General features: G+C 39.3%; 1 protein-coding gene across 1 annotated transcript; it reads left to right on the top strand.

Annotated features, from left to right (window-relative positions):
• The first annotated feature begins 269 nt into the window (after positions 1 to 269).
• msi1b (musashi RNA binding protein 1b) lies at positions 270 to 23,326 on the top strand. Its single transcript, XM_063898082.1, is given in 16 exon segments — positions 270 to 4,014; positions 4,016 to 4,167; positions 4,442 to 4,482; positions 4,996 to 5,077; positions 5,208 to 5,292; positions 10,806 to 10,847; positions 12,258 to 12,350; positions 15,653 to 15,701; positions 16,811 to 16,893; positions 16,981 to 17,098; positions 18,113 to 18,193; positions 19,248 to 19,304; positions 19,600 to 19,662; positions 20,100 to 20,254; positions 21,360 to 21,404; positions 21,663 to 23,326. Coding segments are annotated over 15 exon segments (1,245 nt in total). The 5' UTR covers positions 270 to 3,912; the 3' UTR covers positions 21,402 to 21,404; positions 21,663 to 23,326.
• Positions 23,327 to 24,609: the final 1,283 nt, after the last annotated feature.

Raw genomic sequence — 24,609 nt, 5'->3', positions numbered from 1 at the left:
ATAAAGTAGCATAAACTGGAAAGGTACTGTAAGTAACTCAAAATTCAACTAAACTACAGTACTTGAGCAAATATAAAAAGTGGTAACAAGTATGTTTGTACTTATGACTTTCCGTTTTCCTACTCAAGAACGTTGTAATCTCAGTGCAACATAAGTAACCAACCGATTTGACCGCTGTATTTTATATTATTTGTCCATTTGCTCACCTGTTGATATTTTCTTCTCAATCTCCACAATAACACATATTTTCTTTTTTAATGGGTTATGTGTGGAGCAGTCTAAAAGACACAATGCAGATTATAATGTACATTCTTTGCAGTTTATTTGGATTTCTTTTAGTGAAAGGCAACGGTAGTATTTTTGCTCGACCCAAAGGTGGTTTTAAACTTTACACTTTTAACTGTTTATGTAGATTTTTGTCAATGTTTTTATTTCCAGATTCTATTCTTTATCATTGAATCACCCTGTTGTTTTTTGTTAAAGAAAATGTTGGCAGGAATGATAAGTTGGAAGTGTACTGGGAAAGGAACGAGGGCAGACTGAAAGGAAGAAAACCTTTGAGAGTTAATGTAGTCCTTTATCTTTTCTCTCTTTCAGTGTAAAACGCTCACTTTCTCTGCCTGGATCACCTTATACCACTCTCAGGTTCAGCCTATCAGCACCTTTTTGTGTGGAGCTCCTGTTACCCCACCCCACCCTTGGGAAGATGGCATTATACTGTATTTGGAAGGGTAACAGAGCTCCCTCTATCTCCCTGAGACATGCCACTGACCTGTAATTAAGTCCCATTGTACCATTCAGAGGAAACTCCTCACCAAAACGGACACAGGGCAATGTGTGTGGATTTCCAACAGCTCAGATACCGCCGTGACTAATGCTCCACCACACAAGCTGGGTTTATCAAAATGGACCACATGCAGCACACATTAGGGCTCCTGCATTTCCCCTGTCCAGAGAACTCAAAGCTATGTTGATTGATAATGAGATACAATCCACACTGTCCATCTCTCATTAGTGAGCCTTTGCTGGCTGTATTCTCTCTCTTTCTCTGCTTCAGCCGACCCCCCCACCACCTCTCAACCCGGTCGCCTTCCCCACCATTCAACCCCATTGATCATGCATGCAGAAATTTAACACACCCCTTAATTCCTGTCCAAATAGCCCCTGTCCCACTTCCAGAGCTTCATTGGCTCATCTGCAGAGGGTGGGGTAGTAACTAACTACATTTACTCAAGTATTTCAGAACAAGTTTGATGTACTTTACTTGAGTGTTTCCATGTTATGGAACTCTAAACTTCTACTTCACTAAGATTCATAGGCATATATTGTACTTTTTACTCTATTACATGTATTTATTAACTTTAATGACTTGGAAGATACAGATTAATGATGCCAAACATAATCCGAAAATAATGTATCATGAATCATCCTAGGATAAATTACACTTTATTGCCTTGGTGACATAGCAATAAGACAATTCCTCCTTTACCAGCTGCAAAATTAAAGTGAGAAACACATTAATGCTTCCATAATTGTATTTCAATAATATAACACATAATATTTAAAAATAGGCCATTGCGTAGAATGAGTATTTTTCTTTTGCAATTGCAGTTTGATCCTTATACTTGCGTTTTTGCTTAAGTAAGGTTTTGAATGAAGGCCTTTTATTTGTATTCTGTATAATGTGATTGTCCTTTTATATCTATATCTTCACCAAAACCTCCTGCGTTTCACACTCTGAGATTGTAGGGTGGCTGGGATTATGTGTGTATTTCGGAGACACTAGCACTAAAAGTTGTCCAGACTTTGCAACAAAACTTTGCAACTGTGTGTAGAACAGCATCCATTTTATATTCACTGTGAGTCAAATCTGTTGTTGTCTCTGAGTTGCTCAGCCTATTGATTGTCCCTAACTTTGGTCACCAGGTCACATGTTGAGTCAGTGTTGAGAAGATTAGCTGGAGCTGGCTTTGCTACTAATTAAATACTTAAACCCCAGCAATGAATGAGCACACAGCACACAAAACCTCCTGTTTCACCACACCGTGTAAGCCGGTTTGCAATATGGAAGTTATATTACACTGTTGGAATAAGTATTCAATACATGTTTGAGTAAAGATACAGTAGCAGTGCCACAATGTTAAACTACTCTGTTATTAGTAAATCAGAATTGGGTTTATTGCTAAGTACATTGTCACTTACCAGGAATTTGCTTTGGTGAATTGGTCCATAACATAAACATAGTAAGAGAAATTAAAATTCTACATAAAAAGGTATTCAACTAATAGAGAAAAATCCAATAAAATACGAAAAAATACTAAAGAACATATGTACACTACATATAAATATAGAAAAGAAAACACTATATGCCGTATCACTTCAATGTTGCAGCGTATAACATTGGGCTCGTTTTTATTACGTATTATATTGCTTCACCTATGATAATACATCATACTTTATAAGTTGATGTATATTTTGTAATGCTATTTTAAATATGGAAGGTACCTTAAGTTAAAGTATGAGTTAAAGTTACAATATTTGTCTGGAAATGTGTTAGATGTATAAAGTAGGAAATGGAAATAGAAATTATTTTAAAATGAGGTAACTCATCCTCAGAGTACAATTTGGCATAGATTTCTGACACTTCATTGTAAACTTTTTTCTTTTCTTAAGTCCTCCCAAAACAGATGATATTCAGAATGCAAATGAGTTATTGTAGTTTTTGTAATTGTAAAGTGTGCTTGTTAACACTTTATCCAAACTAGGAGGGGCATTGCGTCAAATCAGTCAAAGTAAGGCAATATGTGACAGGAAGTTCTGCTTTCATAATAAAGGCTTGAAGTTTGTCAGTTAAAGATTCTGCAGGGGGGTTAGATGAAACTTAAGGATATAGGAACTGATTTTAAATTACATATTGTTTGCATTTTATGATATTTTTGTTAGTTGTCATGATCATATATGACATTACATAGATGTTTGTTTGTGTGATGTTTTTCTTTGAATTCAGTACCTGCGTTGATATTTGTTTTTGTTTGTTTTATTAAACGCTGTCAATGTAAGACATTCTTATTTGTTTAAGTATGCAGCCAAATTGCATGGCTAAAAGTTAATTCAAGTAAAAAGAATAGGACCAGAACATTTAAAACAGCAACACGACTCATTTCGTAAATGCATAGCTATAGAATGAGCATTGGTCTGATGCCATATATTGTGCCATTGTGACAATAAGTTCCCAAATTTCAGTTTAAGAGTAATCAGTAGTCAATTTTATGGGACTTAATTTACCTTACTTCCAGATGACATTTAAATATTTCAGCACCAAAGAAGAAAAAAGTAGAATCCCGATTTTTTCGAAATTCTGCAAATTCATGAATAGCCTATGCAAGTCAGTTTATGCAGTACTGCCTGTCACTTTTCTATACATATTTGAACGTAAACATTTATTAAAATAGTAACTTGTAAACAGAAACTTCCAAATTTCATTCGATATTGTATTGTTGTTTTGTCTTTAAACTTGATGAGCTTATCCACAAATAATTTGAACCGTTTTCTTTCATTTATCCATTTCGAATGTCTTTTGTTTTGTAGTAGGGGTGATATGTTTATAAGGCTTCTTACCTCCTGCACAATGTTTTACTTGTTTACTTAGACTCTTAGTGTTATTTTAGTTTTTGTATATGCAATCTATGCATGTGTTCAAATAAACACAAACCAAAAACACTTTTTTGAACAGGATAGATAATTGGCCCTGGGTATCACCATTATGTACTACCCTGTCTTTTGTCTTTATAGAAGTAGCTGGTAAAACTGCTGTTGCCTCCGTGTAATAATACATTCCACCAGGTTTTATTTCTGAAAGGCTGGACCGGAAGCGGGGTGCTTAATAGCTACAGCTTGCTCGTTCGGTGCGGGATGAGGGAGCGACAGCAGCCGGACGGATTGACTGGAGGGGGAGGAGTCTGTCCCAGCCTGCATCTGGCCCGCTCCCCTCTCTGTCACCCCGGGCCAAACCCGCCCCAGCGTCCCTCACTCACTCTCCGCCTGTTCTCCCGCACGGCTCAGCTCGGACACAAGCAGGCAGCACTTACGCACAACACACGGATACGCAATGGAGACGGAAGGGAGCCAGAGCAGCTTGTCCATCACGGACTCCCCCCACGACCCTTGGTAACTAAAAAAACTAACTTTTGAAAAAAAAAACTTAAATTGGCTATTCTATAAAGGGACTTTGGTCTGCACCAACAAACACACACACACACACACACACACACCTCCACACAGAGAGCCTTCATGCAAAATCAGAGATGGTGCACTCTCAAATTACCTCAAGGATTACTTTCAAAACCTCAATAACAAGGTTGTCTTACTGTGTATACACTTCTCTTTGAGACCCCCTAATGAATATGCAAATAAGTTTAATTTTCTTTTTCTCTTTCCACAGCAAAATGTTCATAGGTGGACTCAGCTGGCAAACAACACAAGGTAAATCTTTTTTTCCACCAGTTGCTACCTCTAACAAAATGCCACTATGTCTTTAAAAATCCTGGCATGGATCCTATGGAACTATAAGGAAGTTATTTTAGAAGCTGTATTTCTTAATAGTCCTGCTTGCGTACCCTGAATTTGTTTATTTGTTTTCTTGTTATTTTACTTTTTTTTAAAGTGTTGAATGTGGATCGTGCAACAGAATGAATGCACCCATTCAGAACTACCACATAATGAATGAGTGATTCTTAAAAGGATCATTGAAAAGGCTGAATTTGATTAAATAGCTTGCAATAAGAAGTTTCAACTAGAATTATTATGAACTTTTCAGTCTTAATCATTTTAAGTCTGATTGCAAAATGTATGAACTTTGTGTGGGAAATCTCAGCAGAGTGCAAACGTTGCACTCTGCTGAGAGCGGTAAAATCTGTATCAAAAAGTTTGGATTTCCTTTTAACTTCTTGTTTTATAAATTCAAATGTCTTCTCCCCACCTTGTTTGGTTTTTCAGAGGGTTTGAAGGAGTACTTTTGCAAGTACGGCGAGGTGAAGGAGTGTATGGTGATGCGAGATCCAGTTACTAAGCGCTCGAGGTGAGAGAGCTGTGCAGCTGAAAGTTTATCTGACCTCCCTGATTCCTCTCTGCTCATCATAACGTATCATTGCATGTCAACATCGGTTCATGTGTCATTAATACCCCCCCTCCTCCCCTGGTGTGTGCAGAGGGTTTGGATTCGTCACCTTTGTTGATCAGGCCGGCGTGGATAAAGTTTTGGCCCAAACCAGGCACGAGTTGGACTCAAAAACAGTGAGTTCTCTGTATTTACTCCCCACCTCCAGCTAATCCTATTGCTCAGTGTTTAATTAGTGGATTTTCCAATAATCCGCTATTGCTTGTATGTTTACTAAGGTTCCACAACACCAATGTTATTTTCAAAAACCATGTCTACTGCTGCACCTCAGATGTGAGCACTTTAGTTGATTCAGTCAGTGGTCGACAGACGAGACACATGGGAGAGTTTGCTCTGCAGGGGAAGAAAATGTCACCCAGTGTCAATTTCCATAGAAACAAGAGGGGAGCGGGACAGGACTGCTCTAAGTGGCACTCTTTGATTTGTTCTCTAGGAACTAAAACTTCCTTTCCGCTTCTTTTTAATGGTCCCCAGGGATAGAATTGACCCCCTGAAAAAAAAATGTTCTAAATGGAGCAAAAGCAACCTGAAACCATCAAGGTGTGAATTGTGAAAGCAGTTTCCTGTTGATCCTCAGGAAGAATAAAACTGTAGCTATGATGAAGCCAGGCCTTTTCACATATGTGAATGTAACTTTAAAATGCATTAATTGCCTGTGTTGGTGTGTGTGTGTGTGTGTGTGTGTGTGTCTTTTTGTCAGTAATGAATGTGGGCCGGTCGGGGAACAATGTGGCCCGTTGGTCGCCATAGGGACCAACTGCCCCCGCCTCTCTCTCTCCTCTGTGGGAGTGGTGATGGCCGCTGGTTAGTCACTGTATTGAAATGAGGGGAAGCTATTTCTTCTTTCCCCTTTTGTGCTCTGCACGATGCACCTTACTAAAAATCTTTGGAGGATAAGTGTTGGAGAAGCAAACAAATCAGTTTGTTTGCTGTTGAAATTGCAAGGAAATTATTATAGATCCAAATGTAGGAGAGGTCGGAAAAGAGGAGTCAAACTGAATCTGTGTGTTTGTTTGTTTTTTGTTGGTTTCCCCAGTGCCATACTGCTATAGTGTCACTTGCAGGCACAACAGCTATGACAAGTAGTGGCATCATGGTTGGACGCCACTAACTCGCCATGGGGTTTGTTTCCATAGTGACCCCCCCCCCCCCAACATACCCTTCACAGTTGAAGAATGGCTCTGTCACAAAAGAAAAAAGGAAGATAACAATGCACATCGTTTACAATCATTTCTCGGACACTTAAGAAATCATAGCACAGTAAGTGGAGGCCATGGTACTGACAGTTTATCCTCACGCTGCCTCTCTTGATAGGAATCTTATAAAGTTTCCTCTAAGACCCAAGACATGACGATTCCCCTCTTTTAATTTGAGCTTCCTCCTCTTAAGTTGTGTTAAATGTGCGCAGCCTCGTGGGCCGTGGCAGGGCCCCTTGTGGCTGGTTGTGTGTGTCGGTGGCATTTTTTAGTGGAGGCAGCCTCAGAGAGTGTGTGTTTGGCATGGAGAGGGCTCAGTGATCAGCCACAGGGGTTGGATGGTGAGTAGAGTAGGCCTTTTTAGACGGCTCACCCTGCCCCCTCTCCCTCTCTCCCTTCTCTCTCTCATGCTAACAGGTTATCCTGTTAGAGAGGGAGAGAAAAGTTCTCCAGTGGCAACAGAAAGAATGTGCCATGCTGTGACCGACTGAACCTCTCCGGCACTGGAATTAACAGAGCTTTGCACGGCCCAGAGGTTAAAGAGCAAATACAGTGCTGCAGAGGAATTTATTGGTTCTTATTGTGTTAAAGGACAGATTCCCCTGGTTTTGACCAGTGGGTTTTACTGTGATTTACGTAACTGCCCCTTTGGATGCCCTCCCAGCTTCCTGCTATCTGTAAAGTTAGTGAGGGCCGATGCAAAATGCACCTTTGTGGGACAAAGTTTCCATTCAATCGCAGCTCCAAGGTGCATGGCGGAGAGGTTAACAACAAAGTCACTCAGCTTTTGCAGAGTTGCATCAGGCTCTCCGTTAACCATTTCCATGCTGACCTGGAAAGAGGGTCGAGGGGGGAAGGCAGAATAACCCCATCTGTGATTAGTATGGCTCTCCTAACTAATAGGATTGGAGTCAACAAGCTTGAGTTGTTCCTCAGAGATGTTGAGTGCGGCCCAATTGGCGTATTGCGTTAAGTGCGTTCCCAGCTCAGGCTGTGACAGGCAGCACACTCGACCAACTGTTGCATAGCTGGGATGTAGTTGCTCAAAAGGGGATTGCCCTGATTTCCTAAACCTCTCTTGGAATTACGTTCAGCTTCTTCCCTGTTACCTTGCTGTGAGTGCAGGTGGGTCAGGCCACTGACATCTTGGAGCGCCATCACATGTCTTCATAAAGGAGAAATGTTGTTTTTTATGTGAAAGACCCCCTCCAGACATCTTTATTGAGATATAAAATGTGTGTCTGATATGGTTTTCTTACAAAAAAATGAATAACATCATTTAAAATCCCCATAATAATAATAATAATAGCTACTGCTTCTCCCTCACTTTAAAATCTAGAAGCTACCAATATACTTAGGTTTAAATGCTGGACACAAAATGTCTAACACTTCACAAAAAAATATTTTTGTGTTTTGAATTTCCTCGTGACACTTGCACATGTTCCAGACTGCGCTGTGATTGACTGCCAGACTAGTCACAAATTACGACGCAAGAGAATGATAGTTTGCTTCATGAATACAAGATAACACAGGGTGAGTTTTTGATATGCAAATGGTCATTTTGGGGGTGAAGTACTCCTTTAAATTCTGATTTTAGGTAAGTACGAAGACTCCCTGAAACAGCCTTTTAGTGTCAAACACTGCACAGTGAAGCTCAAACATCCGGGTAAAGTAAGATTTTTTGAGCGGAGCAGGATTTTTTTTTCTCTCCACAAAACCCTTCGATTATTTATTCAATACAGCCACTTTACCTGTATAACATCCACAATTTCCTCCCCACGGATGTGCTGCAATGTGTTTGATTTTGTTTGTTTGTTTGTGTGTCTTGTTTGTTTTTGAATGTGCACAGGAGTGTTGGACATCAGGAGGGTTGGTGACCGGAGGTGACTATCAGAGTAGTCTAGCCACCATAGACACTAAACAGTAGACTCTGCATCTGATCCTCCAGTCTTAGCCTATAGTCTTCTCACTCTGCTCTCTAGAACAAAAGAAGAAGGAAAAAAGAAAAGACAAAACTTGCGGTGAAGTCAACTTTTTTGTTACCCTTACTCTGGTAAACGCATGCGGTTTACCATAGAGGCTCTCTAGCTCTCTACTGTAGTTCAACTCTACCCTCTCATGGTTACGGACTAATCTTAGCGCTGTACTGTCTCACCATCTGTTAGTGTAACAGCAGTACAGTGTGGTGTAGTCTAGTTGTTCTCTAGCTCTATTAGACCAGCATAGACTAATATAGAGGTCTCAAATTCCAGTTTTACAGCCTGTCTATGATCGCATCCTCATGGCATGGTGTGGATCTCTCTCCAATCTTAAACGTGGTGACATTCAGTGGGCTCCACCACGTTATGTATACATTAATGATGTGGTTGTAGTGTTAAGCAGAGGTGGGGGACTAAAGCTACAAGATTCAAACCCAAGTCAGACTTAAGCAGCAAATTTGAAGACTTGATGCTTGAAAAGACCCAAGTGATATCCAGTGTAATGCACCGTCCACCTTATAGGAAGAGTTTAGGGAAAAAATAGATTCATGAAATAATTGAGATCCTTATCTTCTACGATTCTAAATTATTTCACAACTTCCAAACATCGATTTATCTTTCTCCAAAATAGCCTTGATATTGCTTATGATAGACAGTTACCCTGCACATCAAGTCAAAGCATTATGAGATTTGTTAAAAAATCTCACAAAACACCATCTACGGTTTTATTCTCAAAGCAATTTACTTTTGAAATTGGAAAGTTTCTGAGAAAAAAAGGCAACCTGTCTGAGCCTACCAATTTTCTTTATGTAATGTGCAGCAAAGGCTGACAAGTATAGTCCAGAATTGTATATGTGAGCTAATTTACAATTGATGTATGGTGTATTATTAAAGCCTAAGCTTCACTTTAAAAAAATAATTTCTATGTAGAAAAGTTAGTTTTATTACAGTGACCTTCAGCATTGACTTTTGGACGGTTTAATATTGTGGCACATCATCAGAATTTCATTTGCTTTGACTTGTCTTGCTTGAGTTACAGCTGAGATTTGACTTGTCTCGGTTTATTCTCACCACTAACTTGGGACTTGGGGCTCGAGACTTGAAGGTTAGGACTTATGACCTGCCTGTGACTTGTACGTGCATCACATACTCCCACCTCTGGTGTTAGGATTAATATCAAAAAGTGTTTTTTCCTGGGTGTAAACGTAAGCAGCAGCAGGGCAGAGGACGATCCGGATCACCTAAAAGCGTGCAGGAGGATGAATGATCCCTGTTGTTCAAAACTTCAGAGGGAGGCAAAAACAAACAAACACAAACAAACAAAATGTGGGTGAATATTGCTGTCAGTGTGGTTTGATTGACAGCTCCCCTCACTCCTCTGTCTCCCTCTCCCTCCTCGGTCCTCTCCCTCTCTTTCGGACACGCTTGTCCTCTCTCTCGCGGGGCTCTCCCCCCCGAGGTGAGGCGTGTTTGTGATTGTAGAGCCCGTGTGAGATTCCAGGAGATCACATGTCACACGGTGGTGACGAGAGAGGCAGAGGTCCACTGGACATTCCCAGGCCGTCCACCTGAGCACAGCTGCAACCCACACACACACAACCACATGCACACACAGATGTTTAAATGTACATTTCTTACATCATTCATACTTAAAATATTTGGGGGGGTAGCATATTCAGATTGATGCACACACACACAAAGGTTTTATCATTCTTTTTTGGATTTGATATCATTCAGATTTCAAATTTGCATTTCTGAAAGTTAAGCTCTAAAAAAGGTTTACAATTGTCTTAAATACAACTTCTCAGGTCTTAAAATGAGTTATCTACTGTTGTGTTAACTGCAAATCATAAAGAGAATAGTCAGAATGAAGTATTTCTTCCTCGGTTTAGGTGAACTCAAGGTTTTCCACTCTATGGAAATTCCCATATTTTGCTGAATTCTTCTTAAGATTTAGATTTTAGATTTAATTCTGCTCTATTTCGTTGTGAAGGGGACGTGCGAACCAGTTCAACCAATATATAAATAAATATATATAAATAATACAATGTTTAACACATGATTTAAGCCAGAGGGAGGGTAGCCTGTACAAAGCCCGGGTGCTTACTATCATACTGTGCTGTTCAATGCGATAGTGCCTTGTTAATCTGTCCCTAGTCAAAATAAATATTGAACTGATTGTAAACTTATTTTCATTTGTGCCAGTATGACTGCAACATATTTTCTTTTTGTTTGCAAAAAAGTCTTATTTCACTTGCCTAAACCTGCAGAAATCCTGTTGCTTTGATTTAGGATTGGTGCGTGGCCAGAAGAAGGATAGCATGGATATATGATACCTTCATTATTGAGATGTAAAAGAATCAAAGATGAGGGTGTGATGTCTGATCACACGGAGGGAAGGCTTCATGAAACAACACTAACCCGTCCTTTCTTTTTCTGTATTCTCCCCCACAGATCGACCCAAAGGTGGCTTTCCCTCGCAGAGCTCAGCCCAAGGTGTGTTTAAGAAAACGTCTTCTTGTTTTAGCTAGTTTAATTTCAATCTCTTGTAAGCTAATATGCCTCATAATCTGAACACTATCACTCAACCGTTGTGTAATTGTGTGTAACAAAAACATTCACAACTTTAAAAAGACACTGATTCTTCTTGAACTTCTCAAACATCTGTATTGTGTTTCAAGTACACTGTGTCCTGATCCTAGTCTGTTTTGTCTCTTCCAATAACAATAACAGTGTGAAATAAAAAAGGATAGCTAACAGCTTGAAGTAATACAGCGAGTGCAGAATGATGGGAATGTATCTATTGTCTTCAATGCCAATTTTGATTCTGCGTATTGGTCCGAAATCTAGCCGATTTCCTTATTGATTCCTTATTTTAAAAAATGATTGTACGCTTCGGGCTGTTTCTCTCTTTAGGGAGATCAGAAATAAGGAGTTTGTTGTTTAATTAAAAGGTTGAGTGTTCTGTACATACATACCATACACTACAGGGATAGGTTACATTAAGAAATGATATTTGTTTGTCGGTTTTGGTTGCTTAAAAATGATCTAATCCTCACCAGAGTGAAACATGTAGTCATTAAATGTGTCTGTTTTATGTTTAACATGATTACGATCAGTGAAAACTGAGGATTTTTTTAAGCCTCTGCTTAGAACACACTTAATTAATAGTAAAACAAATTCATGAAAAAGACCAAAGCTTTTATAACACTTGTCATTGAATAACTAAAAAAATACAACTTTTACCTCCCTAAAAAGTTGTGATTCATTATTGACAGCAATAACTCCTTCAAAAAGGACTTTGAATTTGAATTGATACCTTTTATAAATTGAAGTTTTTTGGCAACGTCTATTCACGAGATAATGACTTTTGTACTTGTGAATCTGGGGTCAGTGTTGTTGTAGTGTAGTAACAATTACAGCAACAGTGAGCACTATTGTGTCACTGAGTAATAGACATTTGACACTTATAATACAACATATTTATTCCACAGTATTAGAGTAGTTAAGTACATCATTTTTTCAGTTTAATCTACCAATAAATCATTTAATAAATCGAAGTTTTTTGAACCGTTGAAATGTCTTGTTTTGCCAGTCCAACACCCAAAGAAATGCAGTTCATTGTAAAACAAAAAGAGAAAAGCAAGATGTTTCCATATTTAAGGCTGAAAACAACACTTTTCCTCAATTTTCGGATAAACAATTACGTTTATTATTAATCCATTATAAAAATAGGTGCTGATTATTTTTCAGTCGATCGATTGTTTCACCCCCATGGGAGTGACTTACAACTGTAAATAATTTTGAGCTTCTGTCCTAGTAGATACTATATTATTTAAGCAAACATTTAAAAACAATAGCATACAGTAGGAAAAATATATCAAATGTTTGCCTTTCCTCTTACAGTTGGTGACTCGAACCAAGAAGATCTTTGTGGGAGGCCTGTCCGTGAACACGACCATCGAGGACGTGAAACAGTACTTCGACCAGTTTGGGAAGGTGAGTGATGTTTAGAAGAGTTCAAACTGTTACACTGAGGTGGAAACGGAGAGCAATATTGATTCGAGTGGAAATCAAGATAGTGTTTGTCTGGTTATAACATATAATCACACAAAACTGCTTAGAAACACACAAAATGGTACCACATCCCACCGGCTCAAACAAGTTATTCAACAGAAATTCTCTGAGAAAAAACTTTGTAGTCGAGCAACCGCCTTGAAGTGAAGGGGTTACTGCGAGAGGAGGAGGAGGAGGAGGGAGAGAAAAAGGCTTGGAGAGGGAAGGGAAAAATAACGAGGCTAAGAGACTCCGGGAGCAGCAGGCGAAGTTAGGGGGACGAGAGGGGAGGGGGGGAGAAAAGTTTTGTAGTGAGTGTGTGGTGATGGTGAGGAAGGAGGAGGGATTATCAGAATCTGAATTAATCTGATGTAACAGCTGCTCCTACCCACAACCCCCTCCTGGCCCGTTACCGTGGTGACCCGGCTTGCCCATTGTCCCCGAGTAATTCTGCGGGTAAGGGGTTTTTGTTCTGAAGGAGGAGGGATGAGGTGGTGTTTGGGGGTGTTAGCACGAGTGTGTGTGTGTGTGTCGGGTGGGGTTCAAACTCCGCACCAATAACTGCGACTTAAGCCCGAAAACCTGCAAACTCCTTCATCTCATCTTCATGCATTCTTTAGTGTTTTTTTATATTTCTATATAACGTTTTTTCCAAGTTTTTAAGGCAGAGAATAGATGATGGGCTGACAAAAGCACCGACATGCGAGGGAGGCCTGAATGAGAGAGGTCTGCGGAGGCGTAAGAGAGGGAACTGGGGCAAAGATGGGGTTTTGAGAGAGGGGGGTTTACGGGGGCCATTATGCCTCTGTACAAAGCTGGGCAAATATTTTGTTAGTTTGTTCAGAAGTTATCTGCATACTGGAAGTTTCTGGATTGTTCACACACTCCTTAAAGTGCTTTCAAATCTGAAACTAAACATCAATGATAATATGTGTGCAAGGGCAGCTGTGCTGCAACTAAAGACTATTTACTTTGTCGATTATTGATTAGTTTCTTGGTTTATAAAATGTCAGTAAAGCTGTTTCTCAAAGCCCAATAAGAATCGAGTGGGTTGTTTTGCCCACTTCCCAAATACATTCACATTACTGTCAAAGAGAAGAGGACAACTCGGAAATATTAAATTTAAGAAGTTTTACTTTTTTATTATCAAAAAATGATTTTAGCTGATAAATAAACCTCTCCAAATCCACAATGACTTCATTATATGTGTTGTTTTGTTCACAACTTAAAATTCAGTGAATATTCTGTCATAGATGAGTAAAACAACCCAAAAAAAATCCGCTTTTTTCTATTTTATTAAATGATGTAAACTAATTATTAGGTTCTCAAAATAGTTGCGGATTAATTAAATAGTTCACAACCAATCAACTAACCTTTGCACTCTACATGTGAGGTTTGGTTGATCTTATGGTAAAAAATACATATCAATAAATCCTAAAAACGTTTTACAGTATAACGCAGGTGGACAAATCGAGACCTTGAAACTTTTTAAAGTCAAACGTGAGGGTTCAGTTTTAGCCGCCGTGTTTTTTCCGACTGCTGTGGCACTTTATTTTCAGTGCCAAAGGTTTGGCCTCGAGTTTCCCCGTGCTCCCTCCTCAATCATAACGTCTAGATGAATTTTGCCGAGAGAGATATCGAGGGATGGACGGTGAAATGTGGGCTCCAGCCATCCATGGAAGTTCCTGATTAGACTGCCTCACTGGACCTTTTGTGTCCCGTCCTGGAGAGGACAAAGGAGTGCGGAGAGGGATGGGCAGGGGATAACAGGGAAGATGAGAGGTGGGAAAAAAAAGGATAAGAGGGAATTTTGTCCGGCGGTACGCCATTAAAAAGCCCAGTGTTTGAAATATCAACCAATAATGTGCAATTAACTCAATGCGCAGTGTTTAATGCAAACCACGGGGGTTGTTGTGATGTTTTGATTGCATCCTCCAGGGGGATAGTGTGTTCACGTAGGGATTGTACAGCTTCCTAAATGTAGATCTGTAGCGTGAATCGCAAAGTTTATTCTTCACCTTCGCTCTCCTTACAATTGATTGTCTAAAAATTCGGCAACCTTAGAATGTTTTAAAGTCTGTTTTTGCAGAGATAGAGTCCACCATTTTGCAGGCGTCTTGCAAATGTCAGGCTTGGAGGAAGCAGTGACTTGAGAGGCATCAGAGTAACAGGTCCCCTTTCACACTGACACTCCTCACTCACCTTTGACCTTTCTGTAGGAAAACTGCCCTCAGGGGTCCACACGCACAAACTCACACTCTGCGATTATGACAGTTTATTCAGTGGACCATATCCAGTAAACTTATTATAGACCGAGAGCACAGATTAATTTACCAAAGGTTTTTTTCGGGACCTCTGTGTGCGGACTGGAGTATAAACATGTCAGCTTTTTACAAGAGAGAGGGGGGGCGAAGAAAAAAAATCTGCAGATAGTAGGTCAACTTTGACATAAGAAACTGTGTGTGTGTGTGTGAGGAATAGACACCTGTGTCTCTGCTCTATAAAGGGAGGCTGGGCCGGAGGGAGAGGTCAAAGGGAGAAGAGGAGGAGGAATTATGGCTGACTGTGCCAACAAACAAAGCCTGCAGGCCTCTTTGTTCTCCCTCTTCTTTTGTCTCTCTTCTTTCTCCTCCCTCTCCACTTTGACCCAATCTTTTTTTTCCTCCTCTCCTCTCTTACAGGACTCTCTGTGCTCTCTCTTTCACCATATCTCCACCTGTCGCTATTCCTCTCGCTATCAGCTCTCCCCTCTCATCGAGTCTCCACCTGCCCACACAGGATTCACCTTCCTGCTCGTGACTGGCTTTTCTTTCTGTGCCTTTTCTCTCTTTGCGGCGCTCTTTGTCTCACTGGCACTCTCCCACTATTCATAAAGCATATTTGATGTTGGCTCTTTTATATGGACTTTTTGTACAGTTGCCATGGGAATGTCAAACTTTGGAGCAGAGAAAGGCAACTCACTGTGAGAGGGATTTTGACCCGGGCAGCAAACACAGTTTCCAACTTTTCATACCACTCATTATGTCTGTTATTCATATACAGCTGCAAGGCTTGTTGAACAGTATTTCTTCATTTTTTCTCCTCCTTGTAACCTGTCGCTCGTCCCCCTCCCTTCCTCCTCCCCCTCCTTTCTGTCCATCTGTTGCTGAGCCTCCCTGCAGAACTTGAGAAGGGCTGAGGTCAGGCAATATGCCGCGTGGCAAGAGACCGCTTTTTAAAAAAAACTGTTGTTTGTCTCCGCTCAGGTCGACGATGCCATGCTCATGTTCGACAAGACCACCAACAGACACAGAGGTGAGTCAGGGTGACCCGACTTCCTGTTGCCTGCGTCTGTCCTTCACTCTTCGTCGATTTGCTCCTCTTCCTCCAGTCCTTCCAGGGTATCTATTGATCCTCTTCCACCCCCCTGCAGGCCTCCTTCCTGTGGGCTGAGCTGGAGGAGAGGAACGGGGCTAGTCTAATTAGCCAGTCCGTTAATCTGGATCAGGATAAAGCCTCCTTAAGCACCTCCTCCCCACCCTGGGACTGATCGATTATGACAGCCTTCCAGCTTTGCCCCGGCCTTCTGGCCAGGAAGGGAGGGAAGCAAGGATGAGTGCAGAGTAGCAGAATTGAAAGAGGGTAAAGGGGGGCAAACGTGTTAAGCGGCTATTAAAGCACTGATTACTGGAGACTATTAGCTGTACTGCTGCACAGAAAGGCCCTACTGTCGAAGTCCACTGTACTGTGTGAAGTTATCTTACTAATAAACCTGGACTGGGCAATGTATCTGAGTTTAGATATTGTCATTGTCCCTAGGGTTTACAAACAAACATGTGGAAGCAGCTTTCAGCTTCTATGCTCCACAAATCTATAATAAACTTCCAAAGCACCTGAAATCTGCCCCAACTTCCCCTGAGTTTCTCTAAACTGCTGTCTTTCCAAAGTCATTTAAAGACACTTTACTGCTATACTTTCTGCACTTGTTGCTAAATCTGCTGTATTTCCAATGTTGTTTTTAAGCTATCTTCTCTCTGTTTTCCAACCATGTGTTTTGTTTGTGAGTGCTTTTAAGATGCACTCTTAGTTGCCCTTGTGTCTGAGAAGTGCTTTATAAATAAATTGCCATAACCTCAGATTTTTTATATTGTATATCTTTTTCTGATTTTAAATTGCATGCATGACAGCAAACTGATTTACATTTCTGAGCTGCCCATATTTTTCAAGCTGTTCTATTATTAGTTATTTGGACATTATATTCACATAAGATTATGTATCAAGAATTTCATTGTGTCCTTACTTTGTGAAGGCCCCAATAGTCAACCTAACAATATATAGGTGGAGGTATTTCATCAAATATATCATAACGTTTGATTTTCTCTTTACTGCTTCGCCATAATAAAGATTCTTCTTTTCCTCCCCAGGGTTCGGATTTGTGACGTTTGAAAACGAGGATGTGGTGGAAAAAGTCTGCGAGATCCACTTCCATGAGATCAACAACAAAATGGTTAGCATTTCGAAAGAACAAGCACTCTAATAGCACCACTATGTGTAGATGCTAGAAGCACTGATTTGTGTTTTTGTCTGGAAACAGGTGGAGTGTAAGAAAGCTCAGCCCAAGGAGGTGATGTCCCCCACGGGTTCGGCCAGGGGGCGCTCTCGTGTGATGCCCTATGGGATGGACGCCTTCATGCTGGGCATCGGTATGCTAGGTAAGCTAATATTGATCGTCACAGGAAGGATGAGCGGCGGCATGCATGAACATGACAATAAGTATTCCTGCACTAAGGCTGCAGCTGTCTCAAAGGTCACACAGGGCCTCATGGGGGGAAAGCTGACCGTTCCCACTCTCCGCCAGGCAACCCTGATTATTAAGACCTCACTGACGTAGGAATAAAATCCTACTGCTTCCTAGAAACCGTGAAAATGTGGTTATACGCAGTGATTTTTAGTTGTAATTACATGCCGCTATACATACTATATTGAAAGTAGTCGGATACATTAGAGCAGGGTTAGTTTCAGTAAAACTAAATATGTTTTTCAAAATATTTGTTTCCATGACTAAGACAAAACAAGATGGCACAAAAGTCATCACTGTGACCATATCAACCTGCAATATTGTTGACAAAAAAACTGAATAATAAAATGTCCCGTTCTTTAGTCAACTAAATCTTTAAAATCAACAACATTTTTAGCAAAAACAAAAGAATGCTGACAATATTTAAACTACTTTCCACATCCAATCATCTGTATGTGATGAAAGTTTTAATGTATCCTTTTGAAAAGTACTTCCATAACATTTTGACACCCATGTCAAGTGACAGAGTAACCAAAAAACAGAGAAAGTCAAAATAGAAGCATAGATATCAACAAGTAGTTCTATTTCCCATAATGCAATTCTTCAAACGCCTTAAATCTGTGTGTAGTTTTTCTGTAAAAAAATGTTTGGATCTCATGCCTAAACCAGGATCATGGCACCACCTACTGTTCAATCTGAGAACTACACCTTTCTCTTGGGATTTCAGTGCTTTCAATAGATATGTTAACCTGTTTTTAAATACTTAATTAGTTTTGGTGCTTCTCATTTTTATCATCTTTGATATTTAATCACAGGTTGGATTCATGTTTGAATGTTACAAGTTCACAGACTGAACTTTTTTGGATGTTGCTCTCTCTGTTTGTTCTTGCTGTTGTGATTTCTAACAGTAATTATTTTTTCTCTTCAGGTTATCCAGGTTTCCAGACAGCCACTTACACCAGCCGAAGCTATGCTGGCATCACGCCTGGATATACCTTCCAGTATCCGGGTAATAACACACACTTTCTGCTCCTCATACACATGTTTTTATCAAATGATTTAAGAAAACAAAACACAGCCATATTTAGTAAGCAGGTGCATGTTGATTAATAAGACATAAAGGTATTGAATGTTGATTCAGTTTGCCTGAGATCATCCTTGTGCCCCTTGTAACAGTGTACTCACACATACTCTGTGTTAAAGACATAGACAGGAATGAAATGTGTGCTTGTCGTAGGGAAATAATCCTAAATGACATGCAGCGATGTCTTTTTTCTTTGTTGCAGAATTTAGCATGAATACTGAACATGTATTCTCGTAAGCTAGAAGTGACCCATGTCTTTGTAACCCGTGCACATCGCAGCTTTGTGTGAAAGCACTTTTAAGCCCTTCAGTGTTTTGAGCTAAATGCTTACAGCATGTTAGCATACTAATATTTGCTATCGATCTAGATCAAATTAGTGATCTAATCCAATATCATCAAAGCAAAGAGAAAACATTGATACTTCAAAACTATTTTTAAATTCCCATGGCACTTTTGTGTCCCCTTTTCTGTCAAGCACTGAAAACAAATAGCACTTTTTTCACAAATTAAGCAATTTGTAGTGAAAATCAGCTGTGTTGAACTGACAGCAGACGCACTAATACAAACATGTTTCCATAGAAACCTATGAAACTCTGATCGTAAGTCGCTGCTTGTAAATATCAAGGAGTGGAGTAGCTTAGCTTAAGTGTGCGTGTGTTTCGAATGCATGGTAGCATTGCAGTGCATGATATTAATCTGGTACTTAATCCAAAATAGGATGTTTTGCATATTGATTTTGATTGTATGTCACAATTGTAATGTTTGCTGTATTTCTTGCTATTTAATACTTATTTTTAACACCACTTTACTAAATACAAAGCATTTTTCCATCCTTGAAATACTGTTTGCGTCCCTTAAAGCTTGTGTATTACAATATGTACTCTCTCCATACGTCATGTTGAGGTGTTTCCCTCGCTCTATGTGTGTGTGTGTGTGTGTTGGTGTGTGTCTCAACAGCGCTCTGATGTTTCTGTTTTAGAGTTCCACTTAGAGAGGACTCCCCTTCTGACTTCACCCCATCCCCCTGAGCTCACAGGTCAGTCAGTCCCTCCTCTGGACTTTACAAGCAGCATGTTGTCAGTCTGCTACAGTTCACTCTCTGGTCTGCATGTTTGTGTTTGATATTATTTAAAAAAAGATAAACATATAACAGAGGAAAGCAGGATGTAAATGTGTTTACTGCCATTTTGCAGATTATTATTAAGTTAATTGCCCAATTAAAACTATCAGAAAGTTCCTGAGATTTTTAAGTTGTGCTATTAGTTAGTTAGTTTTTATGTGTATGCACCGCAAGAAATCTAACCTGGATCTTTGTGCCTCTGTCTCTTTAGCCATTCCTCTGACAGCATATGGACCAATGGCAGCAGCAGCGGCGGCAGCAGCAGTAGTTAGAGGTATGCACTGATAAAAACATTTACATTTTCTTTCTTGCCTCCACAAATACTAAAACAAGAGACACACACTACTGAAGATATCAATGATATTGTTATGGGGAATGATTTTGGCCCTGGTCTGGTAAAAATCAGATGTTGGGACAACCCTAATTGGGCTTCAATACATTTTAACAGTGTATAATACATGCCTACGGGAGGAATTTGGGGTTCAGTATCTTGCCCTGTGGGATCAAACCACTGACCGCTGATTTGTAGATGAGCACATTAGACCCCTGAGCCACAGCCACTCCTTATATCAACTAGAAAGACGACAGTAGAAAATATTAACTATTTTTCTACATGTTCATATGTATTCCCATTTAAAAAGATGGATACATACACACACACATTTCACCTGTCAAGAAAATCTGAAAGTTATTGTTTTATTTGACTTTTAGGCTCTACCCCGTCTCGTACAGCTGGATTTTTAGGTACGAGCAGCCCAGGTCCGATGGCCGACCTTTATGGGAACGCTGGTCAGGAGTCGGCAGTCAGCAGTTACCTCAGCGCTGCAAGCCCCGCCCCCAGCACTGGATTCAGCCATGGTTTGGGGGTAAGAAAAGAAAAACCTCTCTGATAATTAGTCTAGGAACTTGCAGCTCTGTGTTAGATTTGTTTCTGTCCCTGTTTCTAATTTTAAAGGGCATAAGATTACAAATGATAGATTATTATCTAGTTCTGGTACATCATGCCATGTTGCTGTTCACCTGTTATATTTCAGTATCTAAATGCAGCAGAGGAATTTAAAAGCAATTGTTTAACATGAGTGGAAATAGACATGTATGCGTTCTTATCAAAAGTAAGATGAGAAGATTATTACCTCAAGAGCTATACTAAAACTGCTTTTTTGTTTTACACTCAAAGCTTCAAAAAAGCTTTATATATATATATATATATATTTTTTTAAACCAAAACATCAATTTAAAAGTATTTAAGTTGACATTGAATGTTTCCAAACCGATTTTTTGGGCATTTTTCAATAGTTGTTAGGATTAAAGTGATGAAATGCCATCAAATGCAGATATTTTTCATGACATTAGAGCTGAGATGGGTTATTTGTTGTTGTGGTAATATGAATGCAATTTATGGTGCTGCATGATTGCTTTAGACTGCCACTTTCGCCAACAAATCTGAATTAAAGCAGAATATTTAGTTGGATATAAACATGTCATACCCAACACCACTGAAATATATAAAGTACAAATGTATCTGTAGCTGTGCAAAAATACTGAGTTTAAACATGATCAATAATAGTCTTTAAAATAACTATGTATGAAAAGTGCATCACTTTATTTTCCAAATTGACAAAAAATATTTGCTCTAAAGTCGTTTTAAGAATTGATGCTGTTTTTAAAATCTACTATTATAAAAAAAACACGAGATGCATATTTTACCCCCAAACTATTTTTGCATTTGTGTGCCTTATTTGTTTTTGTCAAATGTGTGACCTTATTCAAAAGTTGCATGAGAAATAGTGAATGATACTCATTTATTGATGTACCTGTGTTTCTCAGCTGTGTGCCATCATGAATCCGGGTGTGTGCAGTTATTCTTTCAAACAAAACACTGTAGCAGCTCACTTCAGTACATTCAGATTTTCCGAAAAAAAAGTGAAGTCTGAGAACAACATTTTAAAACTTGTCTTCTTGCTCCAACAGGGCCCTTTGATCGCTACGGCATTCACTAACGGCTATCACTGAGACGTGAGTCATCCTCTTGTTTTTTATTTTTCAATTGAAGTTATACATTTCTTATGAAGACATTACCCTTAAAAGAAACTTAAAAGCGGTTCATCGGGTTAAATCAACTTTGAATGCTGACAAAAAGTTGATGTTTTACACAATGAAATGCATGCAATATTATCAGAGACCTATCTGGTCTCATATCAAGATATTGATGTAATAATGATGTAATGCGCAGCCCTACCTGGGAGTAATGTGGAGTGTTTTTATTCGGTTTAGAGCTAGAGACAAAGAGCTGGTAGGAGTTAAGCTGCTCTGGAGCTGTCTCTGTCCCCCTGTCGGGTGGAGCAGCTGAACCTCCACCCTCCACCCCGGTGTCAGCCTGCTCACCCTGCTGACCCCTCACTAAACTCCACCTCCTGAGGAAGAAAAGAAAAAAATGTTCATTAAAGGAGTGAAAACTCACTTCATGTAATAGCAACACATACAGATGCTGTATTTTTAGTCTTCTTGTTTTTTTCTGTTGTTATGTTTCACCTGTTTTTTGTTGTTGTTGTTGTGGTGATGGTTGTTTCTTTACCTGTTTTGGTTTTTTTTTGGGTTATATTTGAACCTGATCTCTCTGAGATAAGAGGAGAAAAAAAAAATCTCCAGGAGCTGTAATTGGTACTGGAAAAACTGTATATTGGTCAGTAGTTCATACTGAATTTTAACAAAACGTTTGTGATTAATACTATTTCTTGAACATGTGTCACAAAGTGTATATCTTGGTAGGTTTTTAACAAAGACTTGTTACACTAATAATGGTCAAATGTCATTAGTCGCAGTTACATGAATAGGCCAAAATGAGCTGTACAATTTTGTAAAATATTGTAAATATGACTCTGGTTTCTGGGGGGGGGCTCCGCTAATGTTTGTTATGTGGGAGGTGGGAGGTTTTTTGAAAAATGATAATACGATTGCTTTTTTCATCAAAGCGTATGTGTTGGAAAGCTTGACTGTTACGTATCATAGTTTCACATGAAGGTCAAAAACATGTCAGTATGTTTGTCAATGTTAAACCAGCCACATACTGTCTTTCTCTCCGGGCATTTTGTAAAGGATGTGTCATTTAATCTGTGTTAAAACACCTTGAGTTCAGCAGGAGAGAGGCTGTGGCAACACTTTTACTTTTGGGGATAAATGCGTGTGAAAATGCTCCTCTTTCAGAAGAGGAAATTCAAACATGCTGATTTCTTACTTTGTCATATTGCTGTTTTAACTGTGATTTTCAATATGTGATGATTGTTTGTGAAAGAAAATGAAGGAGTAGTTTGCAGGAGCGGTCACTGTTATGACTGCTCCGCTCTGCAGGTTGTGTTGATGTTTGCGTGACATATGGTCTTATACACATTGGTTTCCAATGTGCCATGTGCTGTTTGAGTGGGGCGGATGGTACCTCAGTTTCAAATGTGAAATTTTAATCTGACTTTTTTTTTATTATTACATTAACATCAAGTGTGGATGGTGCACCTTTTAGAGGTGGCTTTTCCAACAGGAAAGGGGGGGGTCTAATTAACTGTTGTTTAGCCCCAAATCCATCACTGCATATCCACTGGATGTCACAGACTGTAGCAATGTGACAGCTTTTTTTTTTAGACCAAAACGATTATGTTCAGAGCTACTAGGACTTTGCACTGGCCGATCACAATAAATGTGTTTACCTTCAAACGTTAGCGTAAGAACAAAGCACTCTCGATCTACCAAGTACCAGGTTTAATTTTGATACACTCGCTCACACTGCTGCGGGCTACCATGGTAGTTCAAACTTTGATGCTGTTTTCACTGAAAAATAACAATCTTGTCAACACTGTAACATTTTCTGATTTTCTTTTTCCTGTCATGTTTATTTCTTTGAAAAAAAAAACTTTTTAAAATTCCTAATAAATTATTTTAAAACATTCCATTATTGCGTACTGTTTGACCTTTTTGAACTTTGCTGCTCTTAAAGGAGGGATAAACATAAATGCAGTTTTGGCTAAAAGAACATACGTTTCACATGTGAAGCTAACAAAACAAAAATTTGGTTTAGGATTTTAGTTTTATCCTCATTTGAATTAGCTGATGTGTGGCCACCTTAACAAATTATTTGAGATAAAAATGTAGCATAAAACTGTACTAAATTACTATGAATGTGTATTCAAATCTATATACACTTTATATTCTCTCTAAAAAATGACCATACATTTGTGCTAAATTATAAATAATGTCTAAGAACTGTTTATATATTTATAAATATTTGTTTCACTTATATGTGGAAAAAAGTTAATGTTAAAATTTTAAAATATTGTTACTAAATTACTGACAATTTTTCCTAAATTACATTTTCTATTAAAAAACGTATTTGCGACGATTGTGATTTATAAAAGTGTACTAAATAAATGAATGAATATACTTCAAAGATGCCCATATGCATTTGTACAAAATCATAATCATATCTTTTTCTACGATAAAAAAACCCATTAGATTTTTTCTTTTCCATTTGTAATTTGTTCCCCTTTTTCCTGACACTGTTTCTAAGCACCAGCAGGAGTCCCTCAGTCTCTTTGCAGGCTGATTTCGCTCTTCCATCATCACTGCTCCACTGCCTCCACCTCCTCTCCCCCAGTGTCTCACCCCTGGTGCTTCACCCCGTGCCTCGCCTCTCTGCTCTCACTGTCCTGGGGGACGCCGGCCGGTCATGAGGTCCTTGCTGGATGGGAGTGCAGACCATGTGAAATACGGGGAGGCTCCGGAGATCCCACCTCTGAGGAACTAACTGAACCTCACTATGTTCACCTGTTTCTGCCCTGAATGGCCCATCAATATCGTGGTGCTGCTCTTCTCTGTGCTAGTGAGTCATTCAATGCTGATTTATACTGTATAAAGTGCATAAAGATCAGTTGAACAGTATGAATGAGATGTAGATAGTAGAAATTAAGTCACCTGTGATGGCCATGTATCCCCTGTGAGCATGGGTCAGCACTGGGGACTTACATTAATTTTAAATCCACATTTTTATGAGATGCTTTTGAGATATTGGTTGTGTTAAACTCTATTCTTTATATTTTAAGCTTCAGATTGAAGCGAAACATTTACATTTTTTGTCTCAAGCCTGTAAGCTGAAGGGGAGGACACAGTTGTGTTGAGTCAAGTGCCAACAGCAGCTGTTGCATCAATGTGAGTAACAAGATGAAGCATATTGATT

Source organism: Eleginops maclovinus, chromosome 12 (assembly GCF_036324505.1).
Source record: "Eleginops maclovinus isolate JMC-PN-2008 ecotype Puerto Natales chromosome 12, JC_Emac_rtc_rv5, whole genome shotgun sequence".
NCBI lineage: Eukaryota > Metazoa > Chordata > Actinopteri > Perciformes > Eleginopidae > Eleginops > Eleginops maclovinus.
The sequence above is the reverse complement of the archived record's forward strand: the minus strand, read 5'-3'. Positions and strand labels throughout refer to the sequence as shown.